The following is a 19483-nucleotide window of genomic DNA, read 5'->3' on the forward strand; positions in this document are numbered from 1 at the left end:
TGAGATGTGAAATTTAGGGCTGAGTTCACTTCTGAAATTCTGAAAAATGCGAAATTATTGTTTTACCCTTAATTCTTAAAAAAAAAATGAAAGATAATAAATGGATTGCAAAATGTGGTATCTACAATAGGATGTCTAGATTTCATAATGCATCATGATCAGTGGGTAAATTATCAATTTTGATAAAACCGGTGCTTTGAGGTATACATGGCAAATGAACTACGTGCTGTGGATCAATTGTGAATGTTAAATTTGTGTATCAAGTTTTTTCATTAATTTGTATTGATTCAGATGTTTCTCAAAAAAGAAAAAAAAAAAAGTGTTTTCATTAATTCTTGTTCTTACTTTCTATTTTCTAATAACGCAATTGACAGTCTATTATAAGATTTTGTTATTGGTTCATCAGATACTTGTCAACTTACGAGTAAATAATTTTTGTCATTTTTATCTTTTAAAATAAGAAACGTTGTTTTATTAGCATCATATTATAATTGTAATTATATTAGTATTTACTTTTATTAGACTTAGACTTAACCTTAAAATGAATTGTTAACACAGAAATGTCAAAACATTTTTCAAGTTATGAAATATTGCACTTTAAAGTAGAATTTGTTATGAAATATTGTGCTAATTAAGCATGTTAATATCCGATAAAATAATGAATTATTAATAAACTTTGAGGCACTGCAAGCTAGGCCTATTAATATTATATAGGATATTTATCACTTGAATTTTTCTCCTATAATATCCAAATTAAAATATTGTTGATTTGTGAAAACTGAGAGAAGCCACAATTAATCAATTATTGATGTGACCACTTTATATCTTATAAGATCATGTTAGAATGTTACTCCTCTTGTTAGTGATCCTTGAAGTCCGGGTGTATGAATTCAAGGGAGACTTGAACATTTTAAACTAGGACTTTGCAATATCTTACCTCATACTCATAGTGACATAATGGACATTAATTAAACAAGTCCTTATTTTACCATTTTATATATATAATAAAAGAAACAAACTCGTGCCTTTCTTGTTATAGTTAGGTTGATGCTAAAATCTACACTCTTAAAACCTTATTTTCCACACCATTATATTAACTTCTATGCACATGATTTAACACTATCGAAGTTGCATTTTTGATTGATCATGTAAACTCCACACTCCACACTCCATACACCATAAAAAGGATCTGCATTGGCTAACCATGTCAACAGTGTAAGCTAGCAAAATCATGAGAAACAAAATTTGACGAGTGAAATCTGGAGAAATAATCTGATATTTGGAATGACAAACATAATTTTAGTCTAGAATTTCGATAATTTAAGTGCAGCTGAAGTATGGAAAGAGCAAGCGAAATGAATTGCAATATATATATCAAATACAATGTTGGTATTCACAAGTTGGATGGCATGCAGGATTTCTTATCTTTATCTACCTATACTTTCTAAATTTTGTCTGCCTATGGTGAGCTAATATCACATCTTAATCCAAAAGCAGGGCTTTACGTAATTATACATTAAAGGTGGCATGGCCGTGGATGAGCTTTGAAGAACAAGCAAATATAGCAGCATTTCACGCCAGGAAAATTTTACTCATAATATAATTGAAAAATTATACATTACTGAACTTGCGTTCAAGTTACACAAAAAGCACAAACTCCAGGCCAACCTTGCATGGTAGAGCACTATTCCTTCTGGAAGAATGAAAGAACAAGATCTGTATGTACAGAAAAAAGTTGTGTGTCCACAAAAAGCTGCTTGCCATGATAGAGAGGAGGAAAAAAAATTAGTATGATTTTAGCTTTTAATACTCTCTCCATAATAAAGATCATTAGGAGTAAGGATTAAAACAAGTTGCAAAAGGTTAAAAAATCAAATGGTGATTGTCTGCAGTTTATTCCAAAACAAGCAATTTGACAAAACCATGATGTGTGCCTTCATATTAACATCATAAACTCACATGAACATGAATAAAGGTTTGGAAAAGATGCCACCAGATATGTCTTTTTAAAATGCAGTCAGATTTTTTTTTAAAATAAATTGCTAAGTGTCATTTGACCTGAAGGCCATTTGCTCCTTTTTAGATGTTACCCTCTTTCTATGAAGAATTCTTACCCAGAAAAATAAAAATAAAAATAAAAACTATCTTAAATGGAGAGAGAGAGAGAGAGGGGGGGGGGGGGGGGGTTGGGGGGGAACCCTGGCCCAACCTGTTTGCAAGATAACTTCTCAAATAATCTCAATAAGAAATAGAAATGGGTTACACAAACTAGTGTAAATCATGTTGGAAACAAAACACACCTTCATAAATGGTCGATCACGACTGGGGAATGAGTCAATGAAACTCTCCTTCAAAAGCAATGATACCTACAAAGTAGAAGGAATTTAGTGTCAGATCTGTTTTCAACATATTTTGCACTTTGCTAAAGTAAGTCACGAAGAGATTGTTTGCTATTCAAAATCTTTTGATAATTCAATAATTGATGGGAGGGGGGATTTGAAACCTGGACATCTCCGTTGGAAACACCAGGAGTTGCCAATTGAGCTACAAGGCTCTTGACGTTTGTTATTCAACATTACAAGTCAAATAATCATGCAATTTCTGCATCTATTTTTGCAAGCTTGCTGCATATGGAAGTCCTTGTGCACATTCACTTTCAAGATTAACAAAATGGACTGCGGGTGGTACTCTGATCCCTGTGCTAATTTCTAAATCTCACTTCTGCAAAAAATTCTAATACCTATCCTATTATCTTAGTGCTATCTCTGCCACCACTTAAATATCTGATCTAGATTAGGAAGATATTGTGAAAGTTTTTCTTGACAGGTAATGATAGCATATATTGCATTGAGTAAAGCCAGTTCTTCCAAAAACATAATTACTATGACAGAAATAAAAGAATAATCGATGTTTAAAGATGCCACCAACTAATAGAAAGCAGTCGAACAAAAATTTCCTAACATCCCAATCAGGGAAAAATACAAACCTTATCATCATTGGATTGAACATTTGTAATTGTGTGTGAACGAAGGTTAGAGCATAGAGAATCCAAGTAAGACCTTAGCACTGCTAGGAAACCCTTTGCTGCTTCAACCTACATATCACAATCATAGATACAAAAACAACAGTGAGCAGACCATCAAATACCTTTTTTATTTTTATTTTTTTATAATTCAATAGTTACAATGAGGGAGGTAATTTGAACCCTAGATGTCTCCGTTGGAAACATCAGGAGGTGTCAACTAGTTGAGTTACAATGGAGAACAAACCATCTAATACCATTGTCACATCATTCAAGGTAAGAATCTCATCTCAAGTATAAAGAACATAGCAAATTGGTCATCATTGATATTTGATATAAGAAATAAAATATATTGCTTTGTGTCAATCATGTCACCAACCAAACTAAGATGGTTCAATCAAGATAAGAAGTTAATTTTAAAAAGAAGGCAGTTAACCAAAACCTACATTCTCAAAAAATAGAGATTATTCCAAAAGAATAGTTGATTAAGATAATATGGGAATAGATACATATTACAACAGGCACAGCAAAAGGCGTAAGACAATGGCAATCTTATGGACAATGTAGTAACAACACAGACCATTGGGAGGCATTCTGTGAGGCTTGTGACAGGAAAAGATCTTCACTTTGCACAAGGATGTAAGAGGCCAAATCAGTAAAAGGGTGGAAATCCGCAAACAAAGGGTAATAGTGAGTTTGGAAGAAGCTTTTTGATTAAAGTTGGTTGGAAGTACAATTGTACTGAGAAAAAATGGGGCTTTAAAAAGCCGCGCATAAGCAAATAAGCTAAAAAGCTAAAAGAAGAAGCTGTTGGCAAAATGCACACATCTATCTTGTACATTTGTAATCGCCATGTGGCCAGTACCAAAAATTCCATCAAGAACACTCACCAATCTCATTTAGCATTAATGGGAAAGGCATAAAGCCATTGTTGGAACCATAATGAACTCATGGCAATGAGAAACTGCATAATCAGCTATACCAGATGCAACATTGGCAGTCAACTAGACTCCTGGTGCCTACGGTTCTCATATCACAAACAAAAGTTGCTACTGATTCACTCTTTCTAAAGAAATTTACTATGACAAACAAGGGCTTCCTGCTAGCCCAGATATATGTCAATAACACTAAAAGCATGCAAGAATGGAGAACAAGTAGATTTGGCCAGGGGAAGGAGGGTGCAAAGGAACAGTGAGGACCAAACAGATAAGGCAAAAGAGCACACCTGCACTTCTGTGCATTCATACACTGGCCGTTTCTTCCCCAAATAACTTTCTCCAACAAGCTTTGCATGATAAGGACTTAACAAGGAAAATAACTCCCTTTGTTGTGGCAGTTGAGGTATTGACGGTGACTTCACCTAATGCATCAGAGGAATAATTATAAATAAGATAACTTGGTTACAAAGTCTAAGCTAAACAATAGGTCCAAATATATATTACTTACATTATGGAATTAAACAATACAAAGTGATGTAAAAGAGTGGCAGCAAACGAACATCACTAAAGGTGATATACAAATTTCATGATGCGAAAGAAAAGCATGCACTTAAACTCACTTTGACCCTTTAAATTTTCTGGCCAATATTACAGTGCCTTTTTCCTTGCATCAAGTTCCATGAGTACTCATGCATCAAACCATTTCAGATTATTTTTAAACTGAAAACCAGAATAAAGTCTCTCCATGCACATAAATACTTAAAGAAGAACATACTCTAGGATCCAAGTGCCTCAAACCTCAAAACCCAAGGAAAGGATGCTATCCAAATCTTGACCAACATATATCATAAGCAGGTTGTTATCTTATGGTAACACCATCCAAGGAGAAATTATCTGAACCTTGAAGTTGCTTGACAAGCAACAAATGCTATCTTTTAAAAGAAACAAAAGACAACAATGAACAGAAAAATATTTATAATCTTCTATAAATCATCTGCCTTGTTCAACCACGATATTCTTTGGAAAATTTAAAACAGAAAAGAAAGACAAGAAACTTGAAAAGCATCAATCAAACCAAATAAATTTCTGAAAAAGAAAAAAAATTACACACCTGGTTCTTGTTGACATCAACTAGAATGACATTTGTCAACTTTGACTGAACTTCATTGGTTTTGTTCTTTACACCAACCTGTGGATGAAAATCACTAAATGGAATCAATCAGATGTAAGCAGTAGTACTAACTAAAAAATTATGTAGAATATAATGGCTGGAAGACACATTTGGATTTATCTCCATCATATGGACCCTGATATTTACCAACAATATAGATGCAGGAGCATCTAAGCCCAAAACAAAGAAGGCCCAATAGTTTATTTTGTCTAGCCCATAGTCATTATAAGACTATTTTCTTATCACTCTATGTTATGTTTTATTTATTATTATGTCTTTACCTTCTTTTCTTTTCTTTTTTGAAAGTAATAAAAAGTTTTATTTGGAAAAAACAACAGACATCAGGTATACAGAAATTATACTAGATGAACATCTCAGCTAAGCTAGATGATAAAAAATACAAAGTTTTAAAAGGACATGCGACTAGCATGGGACTTTAAATGAAGTTGGATGGTTAGGATTTAATTGTTATATGTAAGATGAAAGGCTAGGATTCTAGGGTTACTAAAGGCTATTATAAATAGCCCCTTTTGTGTCATTGTAGGCAGCTTTTTCTTATCTAATTCATAAAAATTACAGATTTATGTTTTTCTTGAACTCTTTGAGACTAGCAATTGATATTTTGATTGTTCCAACTTCAATACTATTACCTATTTCTTCGCCTAAATCTTGTTTGTAGTTGGAATTTCCTCTAAAACCCTTCTCCTACACTAGATCTAAGTTCTCCTCACCATATCAAGTATGCAGCATGCACTTGTACAAAGTAAATGCTGAATAAAAACAACCAAACTTGCACATTTATAGTCTAAAAAAACCCATTCCTAATATTATTCAAAGAAGTTAAGTATAATAAGACACATTACAGTGTAACTAATGAACACTTACAATGTAAGGGACAGGTGCATCCAAAAAGTCCAGCATGTCATTTGGTAAAACCTGGATTTTGATGCAATCGATTAAGACACAGAATAGTTTAATAGAGAAAAAATGTGTTAAAATAATCCTAATAATTACAGTTCACTTGAAAATGTTCAAAGGTCACAAGAAATCTATACCGGCATTAGCAGGCTTTGCCACTGGTAGGGGCGGATAAGAGGGATAATGGACAAAACTGAAGCAGATAAGATTCCCTGTACATCAAAGAATTTCAAAAATCCAATATAATCTCCAAAGGTTCTGCTGCATTTTTGAAAACTAATAAAAAACAAATGAAAATCTAAATGATTCAAATATAATCTCAAAGGGTTTTGCAATGAAATACATTAAAGATGACATGTCAAACAAAACATCACAAATGCAACATTTTAAACCTGTATATTCTGAAAACTGCCCAAGCCCAACCATTATATGATAATCATAATGAATAAATAAGCAGCCCATAACCATCCTAAATTTTTTGAAAGTGGGACTAAACTAACAATATTGCATTTCTCAGCAAACAAAATAATGTGGTGGAGACTATACATCTTCATGAGATCATTATAAACATGACATGAAGCAAATTACGTACCAAATTGGAACAAACAACCACAATATGCTTTTCCAGCAGAGCTGCTGCAAACATTGTTAAGACCTGCAAAGTGCAAAGAAAATCAATACCTATGCTTCAGCCATCATGTATACATTCTAATTACTATTGATTCAATTTGAGATACTGGAAGAAACCACCATTCTACACTGATCCTCACAAATCAATATTAAAGATACAGGATATTAGCCACATTGAGAAAACATTGTAACAGAGACTAGAATTGTATACAGGAGACTTCAATGTTCAATGATTCACATTAACATTACACCTTTTTCTTTATGACATGGAACCTCACCAAGGGAAGACCCCTTGGACCCACCCCTAGGGACTAAACCACAGATACACAAACCCACCCACTAGAACCGCATATCAAGTAATCCAAGGGAACTAGTAGGGATCGACCACAGGATATCTGGGTCTACAACTCATCTCAAGCCTCCAACCACTACATTGCACCCTGACGGGTAACATTGCACCCTGACGGGTAACATTGCACCTATTATCCGTATATATAGAACAGTGATGAACAATTCCAGATATAAGTTTAAAAGATGAGCAGGACACAACTACTCACCAAGCTATGAACAACACTAAAAACTATCATCCAGCAAAAGTTTAAATATATTAATTCATAAACGCCAATAAAAATCAACAGCAATCAGTAGCAGGGAGCACTAATAATAAAATACAAAGCTCGGCATCAACTTACATTCTCAAGTCGTAAGGAGCCACATATGCATGCAATAGCCCATACAGATAAGGCAGACGCTTCCTCCTCCACCAAGAGTGCACCGTGTGCCTGATAAGAATAGACAATAAGATTCATATGACCTATCATGCCTACAATAACACATAATATTTAAACCCCCCCCCCCCCCGGGCCCTTTTTTTCCCTGGGCTGGTGGAAAGAAAGTTAACAAAAATATTGCTACAGAAAATAGTTTAGCTAAAAATCACCACGCTGGAAAAAGGTTAGGTTAATTCAACTGATCCTACAAAGTTATATATATAATTGAAATAATTTTATTTCAAAAGAGGAAATAGATCAAACACAGTTTTCATCAGAATCTACCTCAGCAAACTCTAGACTTGTACTGCATGATCTCAAATTAATAGTTGAGCCAGCAATATGTAAAACTGTTTCATCTGGTCTATTATATTCCAAAGGATGCAGGTGCTCCAAAGGATGAAACCTAAGTGTTGAACCCCTGGCAGGGCAATGTAACCGGTAATACTCACATATGATCTGTAATGGCCCATGGTTGTTTGCCTAGAAAACCAGGGAAAATTCATAAATTGTTGAGGAGATCCAGCTACAAGATTAAGAAGCAGACAGCTTAAAATATTTAAATGGACCTATTTAAAAAAGATGACTTGTTTGAACCTTAGCCCATTCAAGAATGTCAACAAGGTCACTGGGATATTCCTGGCCAGAGAAAGATGCCTCTTCTGTCTCCGTATCATCAGCATCACTTCTAAAATTTCTATCTTCACTAGGAGAACCCTGAAAACTGCATAAAACAATATTTATATATACATATATGGCATATATAAGCAGCTCACAATCATATGACTTTTTTTATTATTAAGGCATACACATGGCATACAATCATGTAACATCACTTCAAAATTTGTTCAGTATCATTAAAATGGTTTACACACATATAACAGCATTTTTATTACCTACATTTGTCTTGAAATAGCAAGAAACTCTATAAAACAAGGCATTTACATGTCCTCCATTCAACTTAACATCAGATAATTTTTTTCACGTTACTTGTAAATCTACCAGTACCCTTCGGCCAATTTAAAAAGAAAAAGAAAAAATCAAAGGCCTATGGAGGGAAGGTAAAGATATAAGAAGGAAACACAAAAAAAAAAAAAAAAAAAAGAGCATAGCTTCCTGCAGGTTTAGTCCCCCCTAAAGAAACAAAGCATATACCCTGAATATGATATTGTTCCTATAACATAATACCAAATGAGAGAGATATACCTAGAGGAAGATTCAGAGCTTTCATACTGATAATACCGCAGGAGTGGCAGGACAGCATTTGGCAAACGCCTTTCTACCACTTGCTTGTTTGCTGAGCAATCATCCACATAGATATCACAATCTTCAGGGTTTGCAGTGCTAGATTCTCTTTTCGCTGATACCATCTCAGAATCTAGATCTATAGGAACAACAACATTATCATTAACAACTTCCTTCAACATGCAAAAGTCTCCCTCAAGCATTTCATGTTCTTCATGATTTGCATCATCTGTAACTCTTTCAAGTTTAGACTCTCTTAAACTTAATTCAGAAATTTCTGCTGTTCCGTGCAGCATGTCCTCCACTCGGTGATTCTGTATTACATCATCTGAATTTTCTTCTAAATTTTCTTCCTCCCTACAATCCTCAAGGGACTCTGGATTTAGAAGACCAATATCTTTTGTTAGCCGTTCCAACCTTTCTTCTGTGAAGATGCTACAGGAAAATGGCAAGAAATGTCAAGATGAGCAAAGTTCACATGAAAAAAAAAACAAAAAAACAAAAACAAAAACAAAAAAACAAAACAGAGAGAATACTGTTGGCATTGATTAGTGAAGTGGAAGTACTATATCAAGTAAAATCTACTCCATCAAAGCATGGATATTCACCAAATTTCTCCTTTCCCCATGTCATAGTGATAAGATGGAGGAGCATATAATGCTCTTTGGTTTCTTCTGGTTTATGCATCATTAGATGATTTTATAGTTGGCATCTTGGAAGCCTTCTTGTTTAATATAGAATAAAATTATCAGAGAGGAATAGGAAGGCTTTCAAAGCCAACAGTCTGGGGTAAGATGTAAAAAGGATTCCACGTAGCCTTGTTCTCCTCAGTTTCAATATATCCTCTTAGAATAGCCTCAGGTATAATCTAGGATAGATGCTTCAGAATATAAATTGTATTCTTTCCTTAATCCTTTTTCCTTCCTCTTAGAGTGGTCTCCGTTGGTATGCTTCATGTGTAATTGGGTTATGCCCTTTTCTTGGAAGCTCCTGATAAATTTTTTTGCTTATGACAATCTCTCCAAAGTGCAAGGACCACTAGGAGGGGAAGGGGGGTGGGGGGGAAATGTTTAATATTCTCCTCACAAAGAGGTCAAACCATGTCATTTCACCTGCAAAACTATATCTCAGTTTCAGGAAACATGTACTGTTTAACTCTCCTGATATCGCAATGGATGATTGATTTGTTATTACTTTGCAAATTTTCCTATTTAATAATTATTTTATGGGTCCACATGTGAAGTCCAATTGAAGTAAAAATCATGTAGTTTTAACAGTTTATGTAGGAGTCTTTTAGATTTTTTTTTTTTTTTTGAGTTTTTCTTTTTAATTTTTATTTGAGTTCTTCTTTTATTAGTTATGTTCTACTATTCCCACGAATTAAGGGTATTTTGATAGTTTAGAGTCAAGAAATTTTAAGTATCTTAAATTTTATTTTCTTTGAGCCCAATTTTGTCTTTTGTTAGGTTTTTTTGTTTATTAGTGAAACTAGGACCACTAGTACAAGAAAAGGGCCTTATATATATTTGTGCTCAAGGTACTCAAAGGAGGAGTTAAATATAAAATTATTGATTGTTTTGAGCACAGAGGCATGTTAGCCTTTGTGTGTCCTTTTCTCCCCTTTTTGTTCTCTCTTGTCCTCTTCTTCTCTTGTGGTACTGTATTTTTTTTTTTTTTTTTGATAGGTAGAGTAGAGATAACTGTTCATGGGTACGGTTCATACAACCTCTGACCACCATAAAAAAGCCTCTATTTTTCTTCTTCCTTACAACCCCAAATCAAACCCTTCTTTACCTATCAAAACCCTAAACCCTACATACTTTCTTCAACCAAATAGCCATCAAATAACTCATCAGCTCACATTTTAATTCCTAACACAACCCCATAACCCTTTCTTCAACAACTCTAAATCCCATTTCCAGGATTCCTCCTAAACTTTAACCCACCACAACCACAAGTAGACAAATTCCCCATTTTGTTCTACGTCGCCTCATATCAATATCACATGTGCTAATCCAGCTTTTTCTTTTTTCAAATCCATTCACTAAACTTCCTTAGGTACATAGCATATTGGATATATGTTTTATATTTATTACTGCAATTTTTAAACCAAAAGTAAGTTGATCAAATATGTATATAAACACACCTATTCAGTACACCAAAATGCAATTCGAAGAAGGGAAGCCTCGAGAGAATGCAATAACATCTCTTTGTGGTTAATATATGACGACTTAAAGGTGGGCAAGAAGGTTGTTTATCTGAAATCATGGAAAGCAATCCAAAGGGCTTTTGTACAAGTTCTTCAACTAACACACAGCATCCATACATTGTTGAATCATCAGCAACCTATTAAAAAAAATGCATAGGTATGTGTTAGTTAGAAAACAAAAAAGAAATGGATCACATAATTAACCTGAAGGAAAATAGAAAAACATGTCATGCAAATAATCTAAATCTATTAAAGTAAAACAGAGATTATAGCTCAAATAGGCCACATAAGCAGCAAATACAGCAAGTATTTAAATGCATACCTACCAGAGGTAATAAAAATTAAAAACTAACAGTACGTAATTGTCTCAGTTCTTGCTTGCCTTCAAGGAATTCTTCCTCCTTGGGCATAAACACAACTCCAAACAAAATCTTTGAATGAAATAACTCAATATACCAATTCATTACAAAATGAGAAACTTCAAACATACTTCCTTCGTAAATTAATAGTTATTTCCCAAAATATCAGCCAACACTTGAATTCTGTGTCTCTGACTCTAGCATCAAATATGGAATTTCTTGGGGAGGCTGGTGTTCAGATACTGTTAGGGGTCCTTATGGAATGTGCCCAAGAAAAAATCAGAAACAGATAGGCCAGATTTGCTAGATTTGTTTGGTTTGAGGTATGAGATAGAACCGGAACTCGTTTTCGGTATTATCTTTGGTGTAGTGATACAAAATTTAAGGATAGGTATCCTGAGTTATTCATAATTGCTAGGAATAGAGATGCAATGGTGACAGATTACATGAAAGTCATATGACTGTATTCATCGGAACCCTTTATTTCTTAGAGTGGTACAAGCTTGGGAATAAAAATCTATGGCTCAATTCTTGGATAATGTATAAGCTATTAGAGTTTTTTAAGAGAGAGACAACAAGGTGGTTTTGTCCCTTTCAAAAGCCGTGATTTTCTAGTCAAAAGTTGGTACAAGGCCTAGGGGTGGGGGGAGATAGCCCATTTTCATGTAGAAGAATATGGAAAGTCAGAGCTCTACCAAGAGTGGGTTTTTTTTAACTAACTGGACCAGTGTTATGGGTATTCATAACGACTGATAATTTAAGAAAGCAGGGCATAATTATTACTGATTGGTGTTGCATGTGTAAGTCAAATGGAGGTGTCTGTCAATCATATGTTTCTAAATTGTAATGTTGCTTGGGAATTGTAGACTCTTGTTCTCTGCAAGTTTAGGGTGAGTGGACTATGCCAAGCTCAATGATTGAACTATGGTATGTTGGAAAGGGCATTCCAGCAATTCTTTTATGTTCAAAGTGGAGCATTTGGGGAGAAAGGAATGCATGCACTTCTAAAGGAAATTAGATATCAGTAGTTTTGGGAGCTGGGGTATGATTGGGAGTCAGCTGCTAGCTCATCTTCTTCCACAAATTTCTTCGAGCTCCAAGATAGATCGATTTTAGGTGTTAATTTTTTTTGTTTTCCCATTTTTAGCTCTTCCTTTGTACACAGCCCATGTAGTAGGATTACATGCACATTTTTAATGAAATTTATTTACTTAAAAATAACATTCGGTGAATCTAGCAGGTTGTTACACCTAGAAAATCTGGGGCAGAATCTCAAAACCTGCGGGGATTGCAACCTGGTCCACTTAATTGGAGCACAAATGATCTTGGCATAAAAGATTAATGAGAACACAAATATTCTCTACTGAATTGATGGCTCCTCAAATGATAACACCCTTTTCTCCAAATTAGGCTACAGCTTCTTTGGAACCTTCAGAGGGGTTTCAGAACTCATCTACATTCAATACTCATTAGATTGATCCATTCTTTAAAAACATACTCATTAATTGGGTATTTCTCTGAGAAATTATGGACAATACTGGCCAAAGTTTTTGGTTGATTGTAAACAACTAACAAAGTGTGATGCATGTCAAAACAAACAGATTTTTAAGTTTTAGCACTAAAATAGAGTATGCATGGGTAAGTGACAGAAGGAGAGGGTTCAGCACTCAATTGGGTTCACCATCAATGCAGTAATTGAAGATGGACAAAACTGCTATTGTTTAAAATATCAACTAACGTGCTCATAATTGTATAAGTGATGCTAAAAAGTAACTTAAAGAGCAATCGAGTTTAATAATCATCAAAGAACCACACTTGATGACTGCACAATGGGAATATATATATATATATATATATATATATATATATATATATATATATATACATATTCTACAACTACAGAAAAATATAGCTATCCAGGCATAATTCTAAACCATAGAGTTAAAACGCCCTATACATCAAATCATTATCGCTATTTGAAGTAGCTAGAAACCAGTCTCATCCCAAGAACAAGGAGAAATTTACAGGTCAAACAACAGGTTTCATAAGGTAACAGAGTAATAGAATTCTTGTTAAAGAAAGGCAAACAATACATATACAAGAAAATGAAAACAAAGTGGCATAACATTCCGTATCTTACCTGTAACCGGAATACAAAGGAGAGGTCGCTTTGTTTAAAGTGTTCCTGTAGTATAAGCAATGAAATAGAGGATCAAACTTCTCCTCAGTTATAATGGAAGCTATTAAGACTACAAAATTGTTAGGAAAAAACAATAAACTTGGTAAACATAAATTATTAAAAGGAACAAGGAAATAACTTGAACTAGCTGAAGATTAAGGAATACTCATGATTGTAAGCTGTCACATCATATAGTAAAGTACCTGCCCAAGAAGAATTTCATTCAACTCACTCATGGAAGGAGTTCTATCAATAGCATGAACCTGAAATCACATATCTCCAAGTTTTAGAAACACCATGTAAAAGCTCACACTACTCTATGAACAAACAAATAGAAAATATACTTTTGAGTACTAAAATACATGAACAAAGAAACAAAATCAGTGACTAAACTCTCAAACATCAAACCAGTTAAGTACATAGACATATAGATATTTAACTTCTTTAAAAACATCAAGAAACATGCTCACATGAAGTTTCAGTTGTACCAAAATTCTACTCTTACATAAACTGCGTGAGTGTACAAGTCACCACAGCTGAAGACAATATTTTTCTTGTTATTGACAATAATACACAACCCCTTTTTCATTTTCAGGTTTTATATCAAAGAGCAAAAATAGGCTAGAACTCCCCCTCCCAAATCCATCACTCCCATGGCTGGAACCAAGACCAAGAACTGCTCCTTAGTAAAGGGTGGAGGTAACACTTGCCTACGAGGGTCAGTAAGGTGGCAACTGAATGGACTCACAACTCACAAGAGGATTTTTGTTGTGTCAGTAAGATGGCAACTAAATAAACTTCACCTGTAGCTACATTCTATGAATCCTTAACAGCTAAATAACTAGAAGTCATGAGCAAATAAGAAACACAGTTCCAAATTTTCAAATACACAAACTGATCATTCAAAAAATAGACCCATCGAGCATACACCCAACCTCCAGGCCTCCAGGGAAGCAAAATGAAAGAAGATCTTTGTATTTAAGAGGCAGCTGCTTTTCTGGAGGGTAAACAAATAAGACCTGAAAATAGAAAAAATATATGTATATATCATATCAAATTCTTAAACAAAGATCCAAAGGTAAATGAATTCAATATTTCTCAAGGATAATGCCCAACCTGAGGTTCAACATTTGGTTCTACACGTGATTGATTCTGAGAACTTAGTGCGCTTCGCAATCTTCCAGAACCTTCAGACTTTCTGGCAATGTATTGCCTATGAAGTGCTTGAATATCACAGTTAGGATGAAGCCCGACAACTACCATGCTCTCAAAAAGCCTTGTTGGCTCCTTTAAAGACCTATGATCCTGCACACTTGAATAGGAGAGATGTTACAGAAACACTGCAGACAGTTTTTCATTTTTAATAGTAAATGTCTGATGATTAAAGGATACAAAGCACATAAAGCAAACCCCAACAATGGCCTTTATCAGTCATCATTCTGCTATAATTAAATAACCGAATCAAACAAGCAGGATGGAATAACTATATAAACTCAAACTTGGAAAACACTTCAGTTACAGCCTGATGAACTTCCTCCATGGAGAATTTGGAGGAGTCCACTGAAACAAAATAGCATACCAAGTATTGGAGCTGACAGCTTGCCCATTGCCGCTTCTGGCTAGTCAGAACTTCCGGATTGTAATTTGCACTTTTCACTTCAGGAGGCTGTGAGAATCCTTTTAGCACTTTTGTGAATTGACGCTGAATTTTTTCAATTGGGCTACCCCCAGTATCATCTTTTGATGAAAACACCACAGATGGCCGAGGCGAACGAGAAGCAGTGGCAGCAGCAGCTGCCGCAGCAACAGCTCTTGCAACATCGTCCCTTGTCTGCATGAAGAACGAAGCACCCCAACCCGGACTACCTGTGTCTTCACCATTAGTCATCCTAAAGATTTCTCTCCACCTACAAACACAATAATCCAAGTCTGAGACACACAAAATCACTAGCTAGATTACCTATCAAAAAAAAAACACTAGCTAAATTAAAAAGAAAATATTTGCAAAAATACAAAGCTTGCCTTGATATTCAAGATATTAATCTGACCCCAAGAACTAGAAGCCACTAGCCAAATAGTTTGCCTAGCAACAAACAACGGTGGTAACAACTTTGAGAAGAGATTTTCAAATGACTGAAATTCTCAAGCAACTATTAAATTGGCCCTTTATTTGAAGACAGTATAGAGCATAGAAATGAAAGGTAATTCATGATTTTACTCATGAAGACACTTTAGAACTGCTAAAGAAACACTTTCTTGTTTTTTTTTTTTTTTTAAACCTTCCCAGAAATTCCCAATACAGGTTTAGATTGTGATTTCATTGGCAAATGGAAAAAAAATACTTGTTTCTTGCAGGTTTAGATTGTGTAACCAGTAGGGACGGAGGTCTGGGATCCAAACACAGTAGTTGCATGTGTCAGTCACCAATAAAATGTTGTAGCCAGTGCACAAAGCTCTCACTTTTGTGGAGTTCAATATAGGTGATTGGTAATGGTAGGCAACCTTACCCAGAGAGATTGATTCCGGGATGTGTAAGTGTAACTTTTTTTTCCTGCTCCCAAAGTTTTTGAACAAAGGCTATGTTGTTGTATAAGTGAAATTGTCCATAAAATTAACTAACCATGTACACAATTCCTTCTAGTTCGACTCCATAAGTGAGTGTTTGTGTGAGTATATATACATAGATACAGACACATGCGTACTTAGAAAGTGTTTCCTCAAAAGCTTCTGATTAAGCTATTAATAAAGATGCAAGCTTGTAAACCAATTCAACAGCTTTTTGAAAAAAAAAAAAGATTAAACTAAGGTTATTTTTCAATCAGTTAACTTCCTTTCATCCAACTCTGACAGTTACACCAAGCTCAGAAAAATCAAAAGCCCAGACCCCCAAAAATAAAAATAAAAATAACCCACAAATTTCAACACCCATCAGACATGAATTTCATAACTAAATCAATTCAACAACTTTTAACCACAGAATCAATCTAACCCACAAGCATAAATTATCATTTCAAACACCAAAGAAAAAGGAGGTTGAACACCACAAAATTGAATGAAACACATAAAGAGAGAGAAAGAGAGCTATGAGTAAAGAAAAAACAGAAATGAAACCAAACTCACCTTTCAAATAACCGATAATCACACACACCCAGAGAAAAAAAAAGCAGAGCTCTGTCTCTGTAAAAGGTCCTCAAAGAGAGAGAGAGAGAGAAGAAGAAGAAGAAGGATTTGTGATAAAAATAAATTAATTAGCTTAATTAATAATGGAAGTTTTTGTAGAGAAGAAATAATGTATTTAATGTGTTCGAGAATATGTGTGAGAGAGGGGTCCCCCTAGTCTCTCGTATACGTCGAAACTGCAAAAATATAAGAAAGGAAAGAGAGAGAGAGAGAGAGAGAGAGAGAGGAGAGGACGGTCAGTTTCTTCTTTGTTGTGTTGTGTTATGTGTGTTGTGTCCGTGTTTTTTTTATGTTCACATAACTACATTTTCCTACATAAGCATCCAATGCCTTCCTTTTTTTTCTTTTCTTTTTTTTAAGTTAATGTTTTGTTTTTTTCTTATTTGGACAAAGTATTATTTTTTAATGTCTTATCTAACTATTTGAAAATTATTTTCTTTGTGGATTTTATTTTATAAATAAATAATTTATCTTTTAAATAAGTTATCTATAGTATTATTTAAAGAGTTTTTCCTGTTTAGATCGATTTTTTTGTTCTAAAATACCCCTATATCCTTATGTTTAAATAAAAACAAAATTAAAGAACAATTCGGTAAAAATACAATCATAACTTCTACTAAAACATTGCCTACAAAATAAGTTTACTCTCTTATTGATTTTCAAATTTATTTATTCACTTATAAATTAGATTCTTAAAATAAAAATTATATATAATAAAAAACATAGATTTTTTTTTTTTGCTACTACTACTAAAAAAAAAAAAACCTTATCGCATACGCGAAGTGCATGTGATGAGGTTAGTGTAACTAAAGTGCATAGAATGATATATTTGAAAATTTGAATTACATCATTTTTAATCCATGTAATGTACTGAAATTTTAATTAAAAAATATTTATATAGATTGTATATTTAATTAATAAGTATTAATAAATAAAATAAAACTTTGACTAATTGTATATGTTATTTCTTTAAAAAAAATTATAATTTAACCATGTTACAGCTTTTCTAAAAATTCCTAGGCCATATTTTAAAATAATATCAAAAATAAAATTTACACCTACAAATTTGGTTGAAAATAATTTTGGTCCTTTAAGTTTAAAAATAATCGCTTTAGTCTAGAAACTTTGTTCAAAAATTATTTCTGTCCTTAAAGTTTGAAGTTGGTCATTTTAGTCTATTAATTTTGTGCAAAAATCATTTTAATCATTTAAAGACTCACTTGGTTCAGTAACTTTGTCCAAAAATCACTCAAAACTACCAACTTATAGGATTAAAATGATTTTCGAGTAATGTTACTCGACTAAAATGATAATTTTCAAAATTAAATGACTAAAATGACCAATTTCAAACTTAAAGGACTAAAATTATTTTTGAGCAAAGTTCATAGTGAAAATTGCATTTTTGCCTAAAATCTATTATATTTTTCAATAATTAGCAACTAGTTATTTATAATTCTAAAAACCAAATTGAAAAACACATTAAGAGGATAACATGGGAAAAAATTATGTTTTTGAAAAGCTTACATGTCAATATTATAAGAATTTAATAAAAAATAATAACATTTCTATAAATATATATATAATGACATAAGATACAGATGCAAAAATTATTTATAAACATATATATATGTAAATAATGTTAATTTCAAAATATAATAATTTTTATTTCAATAACAATGTATTAAATGATATTTTTTGAAAGTGGTAAACATTTATTATATTTCATACCATGGTGATTGATCCAACTTGAATGACTTTTATACCCAAAAAAAAAAAAAACCTTCTTTTATAATTTGAATTTGTTTTAGTAAATAAATAACAAGAATGAAAATATTAATTTCAAACTACATATATGAGACATCATAAAATATATTACTATCAATTAATTACTTCAGAACTCAAACCATAAACACACTGTATCTTATATTTTCCATTAAATGCAACCATCTAATTCTATGGTCATAACTCACATCTAAAAATTAGATTTTTCAAGTTGCACAAAGCCGCAAAGTAAAAATAAAAAAAAATAAAAAATAAAAAAAAAACCCAAAATCTTCTTTGCACAAACAAAAAAGAAAAGAAAAAAACAGAATCATGAATTTACGAGATTTGGGATATTTTTAAAACGTTTCTTTAAGATCTGCTTTTTCCCTGATACTCAGGGCGTGCATTGCGCCGCTCTTCGAAATGCACGAAAGCGTGAGGAACTTCTTTGGGTGTTAGTATTTGCACCCATACACGGCTTCTGATTTTGACACTTGGCAAAAAAAAAGATCTGAGGGATAGCCTTTTTTTTAGTCAATGCCACGTGTTCGTACTAGATTCTTTTAAGACATTTTCTTTTTTATTATTGGTCTTCGGTCAAAGAATAATGAAAGAGTTTTCTTTCTTTCCCTTTTTATTTTCATGATCTTTATGATTTTTTTTTTTTTTTTTGGGTTTAATTTGGGAGGGGATGGTATGATGTGGTATGATGAGGGGACAAAAAATGTGCCCTTTTTTCTGCTGTGTGTTGTAGAGATGATGGGCCCACTAAGAGTTGGATGAAAATTAAAGTTTTATGGCTAACATCATTGACAATGTAGGGCAATAGGACCATGTGGGGTACCCACCCTAGCCCCAAAGGCCCTAGCAGTACTATATGGATATGATTTTTTTTTCTATTTTATAGGTTACAGGCTTATAGCATTGAGTATCCAAACTCACCTAACCAAAAAGAATAATTCAGCCAAAACAAAAGAAAACAAAAAGAATAGAAAGCAACCAAAGGGGTATCCTAATGATAGATGGATTTTGTTAATGTGTGTTTTAAGGGCACGTAATAATAAATTATTTTTAAAAATATTTGTTTGAAAATTAAAA

The 19483-nt window shown here is 33.4% G+C and overlaps 1 protein-coding gene across 3 annotated transcripts; it reads right to left on the reverse strand.

Annotated features, from left to right (window-relative positions):
* Positions 1-1336: 1336 nt before the first annotated feature.
* LOC142643022 (uncharacterized) lies at positions 1337-16754 on the reverse strand. Of its 3 annotated transcripts, XM_075817545.1 has the most exons (20): positions 16562-16696; positions 15464-15524; positions 15021-15348; positions 14558-14746; positions 14377-14460; positions 13645-13704; positions 13403-13447; positions 10841-11040; positions 8656-9129; positions 8047-8173; positions 7735-7932; positions 7372-7461; positions 6642-6704; positions 6187-6261; positions 6017-6067; positions 5072-5149; positions 4248-4382; positions 2987-3094; positions 2301-2366; positions 1337-1753 (listed from the first exon to the last, which is right to left on the reverse strand). In XM_075817545.1, exons 3-20 carry the CDS (start codon positions 15327-15329, stop codon positions 1685-1687), a joined length of 2421 nt encoding a protein of 806 aa, XP_075673660.1. In that variant the 5' UTR covers positions 15330-15348; positions 15464-15524; positions 16562-16696; the 3' UTR covers positions 1337-1684. The 3 variants fall into 3 exon arrangements, 2 of the variants coding, with proteins under 2 accessions (XP_075673660.1, XP_075673659.1); XM_075817544.1 differs by lacking the exon at positions 15464-15524 and having other exon boundaries at positions 16562-16754; XR_012845797.1 differs by lacking the exons at positions 1337-1753; positions 2301-2366; positions 2987-3094; positions 15464-15524 and having other exon boundaries at positions 4363-4382; positions 5072-5165; positions 16562-16754.
* Positions 16755-19483: the final 2729 nt, after the last annotated feature.

The sequence above is a fragment of the Castanea sativa genome, chromosome 7 (genome assembly GCF_040712315.1).
Source record: "Castanea sativa cultivar Marrone di Chiusa Pesio chromosome 7, ASM4071231v1".
Lineage (NCBI taxonomy): Eukaryota > Viridiplantae > Streptophyta > Magnoliopsida > Fagales > Fagaceae > Castanea > Castanea sativa.